Raw genomic sequence first — 16296 nt, 5'->3', positions numbered from 1 at the left:
CATGAGACCACATATGATATTTATACCCATATGTGAGCGGTGAATCACCAACTACAAAGTATCGGATCCTACGTATGTCGGAACTACATATAAAATTGTCACCTGATGACCCTCTTGTAGTCGATAAATGAATCAAATTGGATTGCTATTACGTAGAGCCTCAATGTTGTCTCGGGTCAAAAGACTATAATCATAGTCGCAGATTTATCCACTGGATAAGTAATAACAAATTGGAAAGTCTGATAGAGAGTTATTCAGCGATTCATCATATGATAACTCATCTGTATATTTTGACATCTCCATGTCCATGCCAATGAAACATTGTATACCATATAACAGATGTTAGTCTCAAGCTCGACGACCTGTATCCTTATTTTATACGTTTGAATCCACTAAGAGCACATTTAGAATATATAGTAACTTATAAATGAATTTCATGATACATTCATATGTACGACCTCATAGTACCACAACATATTCAAGGTCTTTACCTACGTAGCTTTCATGTGTATATAATATAAAGTAAATATCGTAATTGGTTAAAAACGTAAAATATTATTAAAACAAAGAATATTTTTACACAAGAGTCAATAAAACTCAAATTAAAAGTTGACTAACTAAACATATACTCTAACAATTTCAAGTGAATTTATCATTCACTAGTAGCTTACAGCTGTACAATTTGTATTAACTAAGATATATAAATTTAATTTCAAGTGAAAAATCACTTTATATTTTAGAAATTAACATAACGATGTAATCAAATAAAAATATTATATCTGTACTATTATATTAAGTATGAGGCCCTAATAATAACCGCTCTATGAGGACACCATCTTTCTTTCCTGTTTTACCCTTTTTAATTTTTTATATTTACTATTTACTATTTTATTATAGTTGAGCCCCTAATAATAACCGCTCTATGAGGACACCAACTTTCTTTCCTATTTTACCCTTTCTCATTTTTTATATTATATTTTTTCTTAACAAATAATATTATATTCACCGTCATAAGGAAACTGCTCACGTGAAAAATAATATTATTTCTTCTCCAAACTAGCCACCGTGAAAAATAAACTCTATTCTTTATGTTGTGACGTCATTATGTTGTAATATCATGAATATTTAATATATTAGCCACATGTATTCAGGACACACGCAACGCGTGTGCCACGGTTACTAGTAAATCAGAATGGTTCAAGCAATCGTCGAACAAATGAATTCAAGTGTGTAATTATAGTTCAACGAACTCTATAATTTATCTAATCTTATTGTATAAATGTAAGATGTGCCAAGGATTATCTATTGACGAGAGTAGGAAGTTGATCGATCTATTAATGAATTTTCAAGTTCTGGTAGGCTTGGAAAGTTATTGGACTTAATGATCGTTCTTAGGTTTTTTTAACACATAGTCAAAACAAAATTTAATGCCGGGTTTACTTTTTTACCCATCATAAATTATATAATTCATACATCAAAGCTTTATTTACAAACACATGCGTATGGGATGTTATAATTATCTTTTAAAATATCTGAGTTACATCGTTATCATCAAATAAAATAAAAAATGTGAAACGTTCTTCATGTGTGTGTATATATATATATTAATGTAATAATATTTCATGTAATAATTATTATTAATTTTTTTGAATCCTATCCCATCGTTCATTAATTTTTTGTAAAAAAATAAAATAATATGAAATTATGAAATATATATATATATATATAATTATAGCTCCAATCTCATCCCCCTTCCTCACCGAGAGTCTTCCAATTCCGTGCGACATTACAAATTCATTTCTCCTGCTGCCCGCTGCTCCTTGGCTTCCGTCAGAAGGTTCTCCCACGTCTCTGTACGTACGGACAATAATCGTATATTAAAAGTTGGAATAGAAGAGAGAAAAAAAAAGCGTCGCAATAAAATTTTTTCAATCCTTTGTCGTCGAACAACACTCAACATCGTTTGTCCAAGAAAACCACGAAGCCACCTGCTTAGAAAGAACAAAATCGCCTGAGTTTCTTGCTAAAATTTGTTTGTTCACGACCATGTGAAATATCTACTCTTGTCTTATCGGTGTCTGTTGCTTTTTGCTTTAAATTAGTTGTTGAAGTACACTATTCTACGTGGTCCTTTTCTAATTGCTATTGTTTTCACGTGCCGTGCTTTTGCTGTTTTTTCCTCTGTTGATTCATCGCAGGGTTCTTTGAAATTGTGAAAAAGGTTTGGTGTCGTTGGTAAAATATTCGGTGGATGTCTTGAGATTTGTGCCTTTTCCATATTAGAAGATTCTGCTGTTAGTCGGAGGCGATTGGAGTTTTGTTTTGTTTTGTTTTCTTTGCTTTTCTTTTCTTTCTTTTTTTTCCCCCGTTTTGGGCAACGGTTCGAGGAAACTGGGTCAAATTTGTAGATCTTTGAGTTGGGTTTTTGAATTTTGGGCTTACTGACGTACTTGCTGGTGAGATTCCTGTTCACTTGGTGAAATCGTTGGTGGGTTCAGGGTAATTTGAGTTGGGGTTCTATTGCTTGCTACAATCGTTTCGCCCATAGAATCTTCCTGGGTTCTGCTGATTCTGGAATTTCAGTTGGTGGTTTTAAGCATAATATTTGGTGAATCTTTGTATGAAGGGGTAAACACGTGTTTAGCTGACTCTTACCTTGAGTCAAATTTGATTATTTTGTTATTGTAGCTGAAGTTATTAATTAGTTTTGGTGGGTCAAGGAAATGTCTTCACATACTGCAGAAGGTGTAGTTGAAGTGGGAAAACTCTTGATTCATATTGCAGAGAATGGGCACTCTTATGTGCTTGATTGTGACAAGTACACTATTGTTGAGACCGTGCAGAAGTTCCTCGAATCAGTTTGTGGGATAATGTTCAATGATCAGCTTCTTTTGTGCTTGGACATGAAATTGGAATCGCAGCGCCCTCTCTCCAGCTACAACCTCCCATCTGATGATCGAGAAGTATTTTTGTTTAATAAGGCAAGGATGCGGAGTAATTCACCGCCCCCTGCACCAGAGCAAGTTGAAATTGTTGATATTCCAGATCCCCTGTTACCATCCTCATCTCACGGCGATCATCCTTTGGATAATGCCTCGGATCCTGCATTAAAGGCTCTGCCTTCCTACGAGAGACAGTTTAGGTATCATTTTCACTGTGGACATGCTATTTTCAGTCGAACTTTAGCTAAGATTGAGACATGTAAGAGATTGTTGCAAGAGCAGAAGGTGCAAGAAAGGGCATTGGAAATTGCCCGGGGTAATTTAGATCATTTCTATAAGATTGTACTTCAAAACTACAATGATTTCCTGAAATGTTACTCACAGCAGCACCGTAGCCATGCTAGCCTTCTTGCCAACTTCGGGAGGGATATCGAGAAATTGAGATCTGTTAGACTTTTGCCTGCCTTGATGACTGCTAATAGAAAATGCTTACTGGATTTTGTGAAGGAAGATAACTTGAGGAAAACGGTGGAAGACTGCAGCATTTCCCACAGACAGTTTGAGAACAAAGTGTCAGAATTTAAACAAGAGTTTGGAGACCTAAAGCGCAATACAGAAATGTTATTTTCTGGCAAAGCTTCAGTTCTTGTTAAAGATTTGGATTCGACTATAAAAGACCACCAGCAATTTATAAATGAGCAGAAGAGCATAATGCAGACTCTAAGGTATCTCTTTCCCCTGTCTCATATTAATCGGCCGCACCTTTTTCTACTTATTTGCAAATGCTGATTTTCAGAGGTTTTAAGTTTGAGTTTATCTGAGTGCAAAAGTGTGAATTTAGGGGAAACCTTCTTATGAACTGGCAAAGAAGCTTTCCTTTTGTATGATCATTTACAACATTGTGGACATTATCTGTGCCTAGCACGAAGTATTGCGTTGGTTTAGTTGTTTATACTTGCTCCATTTGTCTGCTTTCACACTTATATTACATGAGACATTTTATACACTTTCTGTCTCATTATGTCTAGATGATGTTCAAAATGCATCATCTATTTTATTCATTACCACCCAGGACTGTTTGCTATTACTGTTACTCGTATCCTTGTTGGCAGCTTTCAAAATCATGCCATGGCTTTTCAATTCCGCTTAAAGTAAGAAAATTTGGAATGCCATTGACTGTACATGTCATCAAGCATGATTCAGTGTTGATTGACTTAGTTCCTTCTTTCGTAATAGAAAATTGAACGAATGCTTGAAAGCAGAAACAAAGTTCCTGTCAACATAAATTTTCACCTTTAATCATCATACCCTACTCCTTTTTTGAAATGGAGATATTGTATTTCACCTTCAGGTTTTGAAGTTCGTGTTTACTTGGTGGCCAAAGTTGCCTAGGTTCACAGGCAAGAAAAAGTTTATATAGGAAACCAAACTCCATATGTTACGAAGAGTACGTTTAGATTCAAAATTGTATTAAGAAAAAAGTTTTAGAAATGAACTTTTGAATAGTTTATGATGCTTGTTTAAGATTTTGCAGATTTTTGAGTGCTTGCAAAAAATGAATTTACGATTTGGAAAAAGCCAGAAGTTGTATCATTGGAGCTTTTGTTTCAATTTCCTTTTAAGTTTTTTTTTTACAAAAAAGTGCTTTTGTATTAGTATATTCAAACATGAAGGCCTTATTTGTTAATGTCTTCCTGGAACAGTTTTCCATCATCTGACAATAAACGCTATCAGTTATTCTTTTCTTTCTCGAAAACACATATTTGTTCCATTTCAACATATTCATTATTTTTAACTATTTTTTCGTTACTTCCAAAAACTATCGTATAATTTGTTTAAATTATAAACCAAATATCATCGTAGCATATTCTCGCTAGTTGCGGGGTCGGCTACATGCATATTGCTTATCCAAACTAAGCGATTATCCACATGTCATCTCTTAAACTAAGATATAATATATCATTCTTAACAATTTTTATCCAAGTTTCAATAGCCTACCCCTCCTTCGTCCATTAACCTACCAATCTAAGATATATCGGATTGGGGTCGTGTTTGGTCCCCTTTTCACATGACTAAGCTATGTTAGACGTCTCTCCCTAATCTTATCTTCTATGGAGCCTACACCTAAATAGCTCATTATCTTTTCATTTCTAATTCTATCCTTGCGCGTTTTGCCACAAATCCATCTTAACATAGGCATTTCTGCCATCGCCATCTTATGCATATGTAGTCCTGTAGTAGCCCAACACTCCGAGCCATAAAGCATAGTTGGTTGAACAGTAGTCTTATAACATTTTCCTTTCAATCTCACATACATAATTTTATCGCATCGCATAAGACTCCTGATGTCATCCTTCATTTCGTCCACCCTGCTTTAATCCTATGGTCTATATGCTTTTTAATGTCCCCAGTCTTTTGGATAATAGATCCTAAATAGCGAAATGATTCATACTATGAGACATCTCGACCGTCAATCTCAATTGGACTACTCATTCCTCTAGATTCAGGACCAAAGTTAAGAGCTAAATATTCCATTTTTGAGGAACTAATCCTAAAACCTTTACTCTCAAGAGCTTTACGTCATCAATTTAATTTTGATTTACATCTTCTTTAGTTCCGTCTATTAGGACAATATCATTTGCAAACAACATATACCAAGGTACCTTATCCTGAAATGTCCCGCCAGCTCATCCGTATAACCAAAGCAAAGAAATAAGGGCTTAAAGGCCCTCTTGATGAAGTTCTACTGCGACATGAAATTCACATGACATCTATCCAACAGACCTAACACTAGTTACGACACCTTCATACATATCTTTAATGATCTCGAGTAGCATTGAGGCACATGCTGCTTTCTAATTACCTACCAGATTAATTCTATAGGCATTCTATCATAAGCTTTCTCTAAGTCAATAAATACTGTATGCAAGCTCTTCTGTTGCTATATATGTTTCTCTATCATTTGTCTAATCAAGAAAATAGCTTCCATTGTAGACTTACCCGGCATAAAACCAAATTGGTTAACTGATATAGTACTGATATTCCTAAGTCTCCGCTCTATCACTCGCTCCCATAACTTCAACGTATGGCTCATAGGTTTAATCTCTCTATAGTTTGAACAGTCCTGCATATCTCCTTTATTCTTATAAATTGGTACTTCAATACTATGTCTCCAAGATTCTGACATTTTCCTAATATCTAGAATTCTATTAAATAGCTAGTCTGTCATTGGATCTCAACTTCCCCAAGACACTTCCATACCTCAACCTTCGCCGGTTTCATCATATTCAGTGTCTCTATTACTTCCTTAGCACTAGCTCTACAATGGAACACTAAATGCCTTACTTCCTACATCTCATATCTACTCACGCTTAACTCATCCGTACTTGTTTCATTGAGTAAGTTCTTAAAATAATCCTTCGACGTATCTAAGATGGCTTTATCTTGCATTAAAACTCTATCATCTTAATGCTTGATACACCTGACATGGCTCAAGTTTTTAGTGTTCCTATCTCTAGCTTTCGCTATCTTAAAAGTATCTATTTCCTCTTTTTGTACCTAGCCTATCGTACAAATTATTGTAAGCTCTTTTCTTAGCATCTTCTACCGCTATACTACTGAGTCTCTTGGCTTGTTTATACAGCTCATACGTTCCTTGGTCTTTAGCTTTTTGTCAGTTCTTGAACCTTATTTTCTTTTCCTTAATGGCTTGTTGCACCTTATGTTCCACCACCATGCCTTCTTGTCATGTCGTCCCTTCCCTTAGCCTCTCCCAAGTACTCCCCTCGCCTCCTTATATGGTTTGCCATGAGCTCAAATAACTCATAGGTATCGGTATTATTCTTACGCTTTACATCCTCACATATTTTGAGGACTAACTAACTATCTATAATCTTATTCCTAAGAGTTTGGCATACATCTCCCTTCACAGTCCACCATTTGATTCTCAGCCTAATCTGACCTTTGTTTACTCTGCTTCTACTCTTAAAGCAAAGATCTAAGATTAATAGTCTATGTTGGGTTGCCAAACATTCTCCTGATTTGACCTTAAAATTTTTACTACCCAGTCTTCTCTCCTTACAAGCAAGTAATCAATTTGATTTTTATTATTCCCACTCCTAAAGGTTACTAAATGACTCTCCTTTTTCTTAAAGAAAATGTTCACTACCCCAAGATCACTAGCTAAAACAAAGTCTAGAATAGAAACCCCCGTATTATTTTGAACCCCAAAGCCTTGACCTCCGTGGACCCTCTCATATTCAACTCTATCCTTACCAACATGGTCATATAAATCTTCGCCTAAGAAGATCTTTTCCTCACGGGGATTCTACTAGCCACATCTTCTACAGTCCAAAAATTCCTTCTTTGTCTAAACATCTAATCCCACTTGTGGTGCATATGCACTAATGATGTTATAAACCTAATATGCTATTATAAAATTTTCAAATAATTATATCCAGCAATTTCTGACATGATTCAACTTCTATGTTAGTAATTTTATTTATCCAAGACATAAATGAACGTATTATTTATTTCCCCAAGTATTTTGACAAAACTCTTCCCCCAAAACAAATGAAGCATGACGAAATTGTTTATCGTTTTAAACAAATAGCTTCAAAATGCAGTATTAAACTAAACTATGTCATAAGCTATGTCCATCTGATCAAACCTATTATATTAAATAGAGACATTAATATTGCATCAACAGTATGGGAATCGGAAATATTTCTTCCACGGTATTGGAAATGGAATGAACTGGAAATTTGACCCGAGATAACTCTGAATGACCATTTATTTAAAAGTTTTCAAGGATGTAAGACATTAGTATGGATTGTCTTGAGCAGAGATAAGAGTATAAGACTTGTGGTTATTTCAGTGACTCACTGCAGTGATGTGGTAATAAGTTGTGTCAAGAGCACGTGTCAAGGTTGTTGCCAGTTCGCCTAGGTTTGGTTGGTAACAAGCTATGATGTCATATACAGTGAATTCTACGTATTCTAAAGCAACAAAATTTGCATTCTTTGTTATTCTTAGAACTTTCAGGCCCCATTATGTTCGTTTAAAGTATTTTCATGGTATAGAAGTCAACCAAGGTATGATAGCATATACAGTGGATTCTAGCTATTCTAAAGCAACTAAATTTGAATTTTTGTTATTCTTAGAACTTTCAGACCACATTATGTTAGTTTAAAGTATTTTCATGGTATAACTTTGAAATCTTTTCATGTTTTCTGGCACACGCAACGAATTTGGTTCCTTAATTTTGAAAGCAAGCTGTTGCATCGGAAACCTGAACTTGTTAGGTTGGAAGATACCCGAACATGCAAAAATTAGAAAATGCTATTGGTTGCATTTTGATACTATTTTATTTTTAAAAAAATGTGCAACATTGCATCCTCGAGCAAAATCAATTTAAGAATATATACTTCAAGAAATGGTAGGATAAAATTTAGCCCATATTTCGAGGAGCAGCAAACATGGTGGTTACTGGTTAGTACGCTAGGCTTTAAAAGATTTGAATTGTGTTATGTTGCTACTTACAACGGCTGATAAATCAACAATCATTTGGTCCTATAATTGGTATTAAAGCCAATAATATCGAATATGCATTCAATTACCGTGAGCCATGAGTTGGTGCATTTTTATGAAGGTGTTGATCACTGTATATACTTATAAATATACTTATAGATATTTGAGTACACAATAATCACCAATTATAAATTTTGGTTGCTTGATCCTTTGCTATGGGGTCCTAAATGAATTGCCTTCTTTGAAGTAACCTTTTTATGTTGGATGATGAATGTCACGTTCTTAAGGATAACATTTGGTAATTTCATTGCAGTATCTATACTTTATAAGGATTTGGATGTTGAAAAGAATAGGGGTGGTAGCTTCTTTGAGCATCTTATTTTCAACTTAAACTCTGATGCGATATCCAACCTGCTTGGACAACATCTAATTCATCCAATCATGATAACATTCAATGTGGCGGGGTTGTGTTGCCAGTGTTAAAAATGAGAGCCTGTTTTAATTGCTGCTAGAGAGTTTAAATGCAGCCTTATATCTTACCGTTGGCCCGTAATAGATTTTTATGCTATTGGAATTATGTCCCTCAATGTTTTTTTAATCCTTCGCTGAATGTTATTTCTCATGCATTGTATGTAATGCATATGCGCTTCTCCTTTCCATTATAGCCTGTTTGATAAGTGATCATTTTGTGAAAGTATCATGTCTGTTGGTGCAGTAAAGATGTAAAAACGGTGAAGAAACTCGTGGATGATTCTCTTTCTGGCCAATTTACCTCTTCACTGCGTCCTCATGATGCTGTTTCAGCCTTAGGTCCTATGTATGATTGCCATGATAATAATTACCTTCCAAAGATGAAAGAATGTGATCGTGCAATTTCGAGTTTGCTTAGTTTCTGCAGGGATAGAAAAATTGAGATGAATATCTTTGTGCACAATTATATGCAAAAGATTGCATATATACAATACACCATCAAAGATGTGCGCTACAAATTTTCTGTATTCCAGGAAGCTTTGAAGCGTCAGAATGATCAATTTGAGCCCTTAAAAGTGGTGCGTGGAATTGGTCCTGCTTATAGGGCTTGCCTTGCAGAAGTCGTGAGAAGAAAAGCAGAGATGAAGATCTACATGGGCAAGGCTGGGCAAATGGCAGAAAAATTTGCAACTGAGAGGGAATCCGAGGTTCGGAGACGCGATGAATTTCTGAAAGTACATAGTACCTATATTCCCCGAGATATTTTAGGAACCATGGGATTGTACGACATTCCTAATCCATGTGATGTCAATGTAGCTCCTTTTGACTCTGATTTGCTTGATATAGAGCTTTCAGATGTTGATCGTTATGCGCCAGAGTCACTGTTAGGACTCTCTTCAAAGAGTGAAAAGCATGGGACTTCAAGGAGTTCATTATTGATGTCTGACGATGGTTCTCAATCTGCTGAAGATGAAGGAAATGTAGCGAACTTCCAAGAGAAGTATGGTTCACAGGAGTCACTTAAGGAGACAGAGCTGGTGGAAATTGCGGGGACCAGCAAGATGGAAGTTGAGAATGCAAAACTGAAAGCTGAACTTGCTTCTAAAATTGCCTTCTTGTGCTCCATATGTACTGATTTCGATTATGAATCACTTGGTGATAGTAAAATAGAGAATTTATTGAAAAATGCTGCAGATAAGACTTCTGAAGCTTTGCATTTGAAAGATGAGTATGAAAAACACCTGCAAACATTGCTAAAAATGAAGATGATACAGTGTGAATCTTATGAGAAACGGATTCAGGAGTTGGAGCAAAGGTTGTCTGACCAGTGTCTGGGGAGAGAGAAGCTTTCTGCTGATGAGAATGGTTCTAACTTTGCAGTTTCAAATGCAAAGATTGAAGATAACAAGTCAGAAATATCAGAACTTGAAGGAATTCACATGCCATGCTCAATGGAAGAAGTGTCTTGTGTATCATCCATCCCGTTAAAACCTGGGCTTCTCCCTGCAGAAGATAAAGCACAAGAAAGGATTGATGATAGTATGACAGATTCCTCTAGCACGATTAATCCAAATCCTCTGTTGGATTCATCAATGCTCGATCTACATAGTGATAAAGGGCATCCGTGTGATAAAAATGAGAAGGGAAAGCTGTTGTCAGATGAGGGCATGACACTTACCTCTAGTAATATGGCAGTTAGCATGTCACAGCCAACAGGTGTTCTATCCTGTGAAACGGTGATTAAACCAGGTGTGGATGCTACAGAAAGTGTTAACTTTGCGATGGAATTACAAAATGCCTTAGCAGGGAAAGCGAATCAATTAGATGACGCAGAAACCAAAATCCATGCATTAATGAATGAGGTTTCCAAGCTAGGAAGGGAGTTGGAGATCAGTCAGAAACTACTTGATGAATCTCAGGTACTACCAACTTGAAAGTGTTTCATTTTCTGAGCACAGGGCTAGGGTTTCTGTCAGGTAGCATGCTATTTGATGTATGTTATAGGTACATGACTTTTCCTCCCTCGCAGTTTGTCTTCAGGATGTCATTGGTTGGTTCTAATGGGAAGGTGGCATTTTTCTGTTGAAGCTCACATCACTACATTCTGTCAAAACTAAAACAAAAGTAATGAAATTGCATTTTCTACATTTTGGTTTGTTTTTCTTTTGGGTGCTCTGAGAAAATAACAACCCTTCCAAAAAGTAGTGTAAAAAAAGTGGCATATGCCATTTGATCGCTGCAAACTGATAGTATTATTTCGTAGATAGCGAAAAGATGTTAGCTCTGTGATTACTTCGGGAATAAACATCATAATGCATTATGAAAAGAAGATTTTTTTTATCGAGAAAGATCCTTCCATCCCCTCTGCCCCCCTTTCCAATTCTTCGTCTTCGTATTGTTTATTGAAACAAAGAGTAGTGTAGGACAATTACCACAAGTCTTTAAATGGAAGAAAGACACATAATTTTATTAGCATGTTATCATTTTGCATTATCTTGAAACTATGAAAGTTATATTTAATATCCCATATTAATGTATATAATAATTTAGTCATTTAGAGTCCATAGGGCTCTTTCATTAAATTTTTTTTCTTTACATTTGGTAAATGAGATGTGAATAACCAACTTCCTTGTGCTTTTGTTCTTATATATGAACTGCAATAATTTTTTATTTTTTTTGAGAAAGTAAAGTGTACTTTGATTGGGATAGCTCTTCATTCTTTTAAAAATCCTCATACTGCGATATAAAATATCTCCAAGGAGTAGAATTTGTTACTGGTATATAATTTATAGAAAAAATACAAGAGTTATCTATCACAAACTTGGTAGTTTTGGTGTATTTTTCTTCAATGAACTGCAGAGTTCAATATTTCTAGTGTCTCCGGAAAGGGCCCCATCTGACAATATCATGATGTATTTTAGCTATTGTTGATGTGTTGTGATGGGTTATTTTTTGTACCCTTCTCATCTGTAAAAACTTCTTTTTGGTATATTTTGATTTAATTTTTTTTTAATAATTTTGTTTGACTTTTGTTATCTTTGGTGTCAATAGTTTAAGAGAACCTTTTTTTTTTACCTCAGAAACATAGGAAGCAGTGAAATTTCTAAAGCTCAATAGATTAGTAGGTCTTTCTTTTGCTTTCTGGCAGTTTACTCCTGGTTGAAATGGTTGCATGGTGTTAGATATCAGAAGGATTTTCAATTTAAGAACTGAACATTTCGAGAGGCTGCCTGGCACACTAAATGGCTCTCACTGAGATTTGAATTAGAGTTTTCTGCTATGAGGAAAAATTATAAGGATTTCAGGGAAAAATTCAACCCCCAACTTTTGGAGTTTTGGCTGGAAGCAATTATGTAAGAGTATGTAAACAAATGTAGGTTGTATACTGTGTCGGTAAGTAATTGTATTATTTGGATTCTCCGGCCACCATAAAATTTCTTTATGCGGTGATTGAATCCATTGTTGCTCAGACATCTTTTTTAGGTTTATCTAGGTTTAAATTTGTATTCCTGCCAATTCTTCTTGCCTGAATACAGAAAAAGGAGCTTGTTCCACAAATTTGGATGCTACCGTGTACTGATATTCATCATCCAATGCTCGTTTTTTGTTGCAAACATCAAATATAGTGCAGTAACTAATTTCAGTTCTTATTTATCTAATTGCAGATGAATTGTGCCCACTTAGAGAACTGTCTACATGAGGCCAGAGAGGAAGCTCAAACCCATCTATGTGCAGCTGATCGTAGGGCCTCAGAGTACAGCGCATTACGTGTCTCTGCTGTCAAAATGCGTGGTCTTTTTGAAAGACTGAGAAGCTGCGTTTTGTCTGCTGGGGTGGCTGGTTTTGTTGACGCATTACGTTCTTTAGCTCAGTCTTTATCCAGGTATGCACAACTGTTTTTTCTTTGTTGCACTTGATCCCTTTTTTTTTTTTTACGTAGATTGCTTTTATCATGTCGATCAGTACTCATTACTGAGACACTGTTTTTGCATTTGCTATGAAGATGAATGATCCTTTGTTACATATTTGGAGTTTCTTTTGACATGCCTCTTAAAATAGCATGTTAACGGTCTGCAAAATTTATGGATGAAATTTAGTAAGATAATCCAGTAATTCAACTCAGAACCACCAAAAAAGAACCCAAATTATCTTGTAACGGTTCTAAAACTGTATCTTTATTTCTCAAAGCCCGAATCTTTGGTTTCAATTTTAATGGGTGTTGGAGATGCATTGGAGGTTGTGACGTTGCTTATGAAAGTAGTTGATATTTGATTAAATTGGTCCCAAATTTTCAGTCCTGCAAACAAAAGCGATGATGATAGTACTGCTGAGTTCCGGGAATGTATAAGGGTACTGGCTGATAAAGTTGGTGTTTTGTCAAGACAACGGGCGGAATTGCTCGACAGATACTCAAAAACCGAAACAGCAAATGAGCAGCTTAACAAGGAGTTGGAAGAAAAGAAAGAGTTGGTCAACGCGCTTTACACAAAACATCAACTTGAAAAGCAGGTATTTTACATCATAACTCGTACCCGACCCGATCCACTGTTTTTGTTGCGCACCACCTTTTTCTTCGCATTTCATTACCTAGTGACCAAGATTGAAGGAATCACTCCCCTCTTTATAGGCAAACAAAGAGAAGATATCGTTTAATCGGTTAGAAGTCCATGAAATTGCTGCATTTGTTCTCAACTCTTCCGGGTGCTATGAGGCCATCATTCGTAACTCCCCTCATTATTATCTCTCAGCTGAATCAGTAGATTTATTTTCTGATCATCTTACGAGCCGGACAAGCTATATCGTAGGACAGGTTGTACATATTGAACGACAGACAGTGAAACCACATCAATCTACATCAGTTCAAGCTGATACCGCTAGAGATCGGGTAGATATACTGACCCCTGAAACTGGAACTAACCGTTTGACATTTAATTCAGGTTCGACTTCAAATCCTTATGGTCTTCCTGTTGGATCTGAATACTTCGTAGTGACCATAGCCATGTTACCTGATACCACTATTCATCCAATCAATCCTTCCTGATCTTGGTTGCAAACGGCAGATAGATGTGATGGAAGAAACTTGATGTAAATATGTGTGTGTGTGTGTGTGTGTGTGTATATAAGTATTACATATTCAGCTGTACTGCTAAAGATGAATGATCTTTAGTGAGGATTTAACTTGGTCTTTCCAGTACATATGAAACTCAATTTAATCTCATCTCTTTGTACATAGGATCTAAGATGCTATAAAAAATTTGCGTATTTGTTTCTTTGGATGAATTTTTTTACAGATGTTTCTATCTTTTCCGTCATTGGGAGTATTCATTCAATGCATGCAACGCTGTATTTTAGAAATTATGCTTTTTTTGTTAAAAGGAGTTGCCAAAATTAATTTTTATGACTCTATAATGTAACATAAGATGGGCGCAGATCGTTTTCTCACCTCATTTAAGGAAGGGGAATGCACCGTGGAGTAATACATGTACCTCCAAAAATTGGTGCATCAACCCTTCCTAGAGTAGGTCTTTTGTGAGATTGTTTCGAGAATTTTTATCTGTGAGACATGTCAACGCTATCGTATTCATAATAAAAAAGTAATACTCTTGGCATAAAAAGTAATATTTTTTCATGAATGATCCAAATAAGATATCTGTCTCACAAAATACGACTCGTGAGAGCGTCTCACACAAGTCTTTGTCTCCTTTTTATTTATCTATAAATCTATATAATTAATAACATATCGATGATGGATCAAAATGGACGAGTTCGTTTGAGTTGCGGTTGAGGCGGGAGAGGTTTGGGGAGGGTCGACCCCTTATCATCTAAAAAAAATTATTATTATTTAATTATTAAACATTAAAATTTCTATTAATTATTAAACAATGATTCTATGATATGAAATTTGTGAGTGTATTATGTAAATATAGTGAGATTTATAGTGTAACCAAGTTAAATGTGTTTTCATTTATATTATTTCCAAAATTAAGTAGGAGTGCACCAGAGACGGATCCAGAAATTAAGAAGTTTAATCAATATAATTTTTCAAAATTTATATATTATTTAAATTAATATGTAACCCGTGTAATATAAGACAAGTTTCACTTAGATTCAAAATTAACAGTTTAAAATTATTTTAATATATTTTAAATGTACTTTCAAAATTAAATTCTATTAAATAAAAGAATTGATAAAATAAATTTATCATTTTTATGAGTTATTTGCACCAAACCCCCGTAGAAATATCGAATATCTACATTTATTCAATGTGAAAGTTAAATATGTATTCTAAATATTAAATTTTATGAGTTATTTGCACCGTTATATCTTTTAAAAAAATTAGACTGTGCTTAAATCTCTATATATATTTACCAAAAAAAAATTAGAATTGACTCGAATCTCTATAACTCCTTGTAAAAAAAAAATTGGGCTGGGCTACAGCCTAAGACGGGCCAAGCATAGGTCCGTCCCTGGAGTGCACTCAATAGATAAAATATAACTAAAAAAAAATTATTAATTATTTATGAAGCACAGTAACAAAGAGTATACACTATTAATATTATTGATGGAAAAAGAATTAAAAAGATTTAAAATTTTAAAAAATTAGTAATTATTATCACTCATATATAATAAAAAAATAGTTTTATTTGCAGAGTATTTTTTTAATAATATTTTTAAATGATAATCGATAGATCGAGTACGTGCTTGATTTTTTTTAGTTGTGTATGGTCACTTTCATCAAATATTTGAGAATTTTTATCAAGAAGATGAAGATAATGGATATATTTTTTATTTGATTGGTGTGCCCGTCTACCTATAAACCGAGGCAGGTTGAGTTTATGATTTTTCCAACCCGCCAAACTGGCGGCCGAGGCGAGATGAGACGGCGTTTTGATAGCTCTAGATCTGGCGGCCGATACGAGATGAGACGACCCGTTTTGACGACATCTCTGAACTTACTTGAAAGTAATCCATTGGCCACCATTATTTTGAATTGAATCTGCAGGAGTACAACAATACTATAGGATCTCATTAACCAGCAATTACTACATTTTATGTAAAAAAAAGTGATCTTATTATGCATTTAATTTTATGCAATTTTGTTTGTCTTGTTCTCAGCCACGTCAAACTTTGATCAACCAATTGATAACATGAAATCCTTTGGCAGATAATTATATTTTTTGTGACTGGGAGTCATTGAAAGAATATTGCACAATCAGACAATAATCACTTTGCTCTTATGTTGTCATGTTTGTCTCTGTATTAGCTATTTCACCCGTTTCTCTAGCTAGTTTACTTTGTGTTGACCTATGTATTTGGGTGTTGCCGACCATTGGTTGGCCTTCTTGCATCTACT

At 35.0% G+C, this 16296-nt stretch overlaps 1 protein-coding gene across 3 annotated transcripts; it reads left to right on the top strand.

The window, feature by feature from the left end:
- The first annotated feature begins 1747 nt into the window (after nt 1-1747).
- Nucleotides 1748-14230, top strand: LOC142529151 (autophagy-related protein 11-like). 3 transcript variants are annotated; one of them, XM_075634582.1, is made up of 6 exons: nt 1748-1837; nt 2199-3667; nt 9187-10861; nt 12608-12825; nt 13238-13451; nt 13570-14230. In XM_075634582.1, exons 2-6 carry the CDS (start codon nt 2724-2726, stop codon nt 13981-13983), a joined length of 3465 nt encoding a protein of 1154 aa, XP_075490697.1. In that variant the 5' UTR covers nt 1748-1837; nt 2199-2723; the 3' UTR covers nt 13984-14230. The 3 variants fall into 3 exon arrangements, with proteins under 3 accessions (XP_075490697.1, XP_075490714.1, XP_075490706.1); XM_075634599.1 differs by having other exon boundaries at nt 1754-2628; nt 2721-3667; XM_075634591.1 differs by having other exon boundaries at nt 1767-1857.
- Nucleotides 14231-16296: the final 2066 nt, after the last annotated feature.

Source organism: Primulina tabacum, chromosome 2 (genome assembly GCF_025594145.1).
Source record: "Primulina tabacum isolate GXHZ01 chromosome 2, ASM2559414v2, whole genome shotgun sequence".
Classification (NCBI taxonomy): domain Eukaryota; kingdom Viridiplantae; phylum Streptophyta; class Magnoliopsida; order Lamiales; family Gesneriaceae; genus Primulina; species Primulina tabacum.
The sequence above is the reverse complement of the archived record's forward strand: the minus strand, read 5'-3'. Positions and strand labels throughout refer to the sequence as shown.

Bases quoted from the DNA above. Each gene is read 5' to 3' on its own strand.
- LOC142529151 (XM_075634582.1), top strand. From the start codon at position 2,724: ATGTCTTCACATACTGCAGAAGGTGTAGTTGAAGTGGGAAAACTCTTG. The intron at 10,862-12,607 runs GTACTACCAACT...ATCTAATTGCAG, and splicing joins AACTACTTGATGAATCTCAG to ATGAATTGTGCCCACTTAGA. The intron at 13,452-13,569 runs GTATTTTACATC...CCCTCTTTATAG, and splicing joins AACATCAACTTGAAAAGCAG to GCAAACAAAGAGAAGATATC.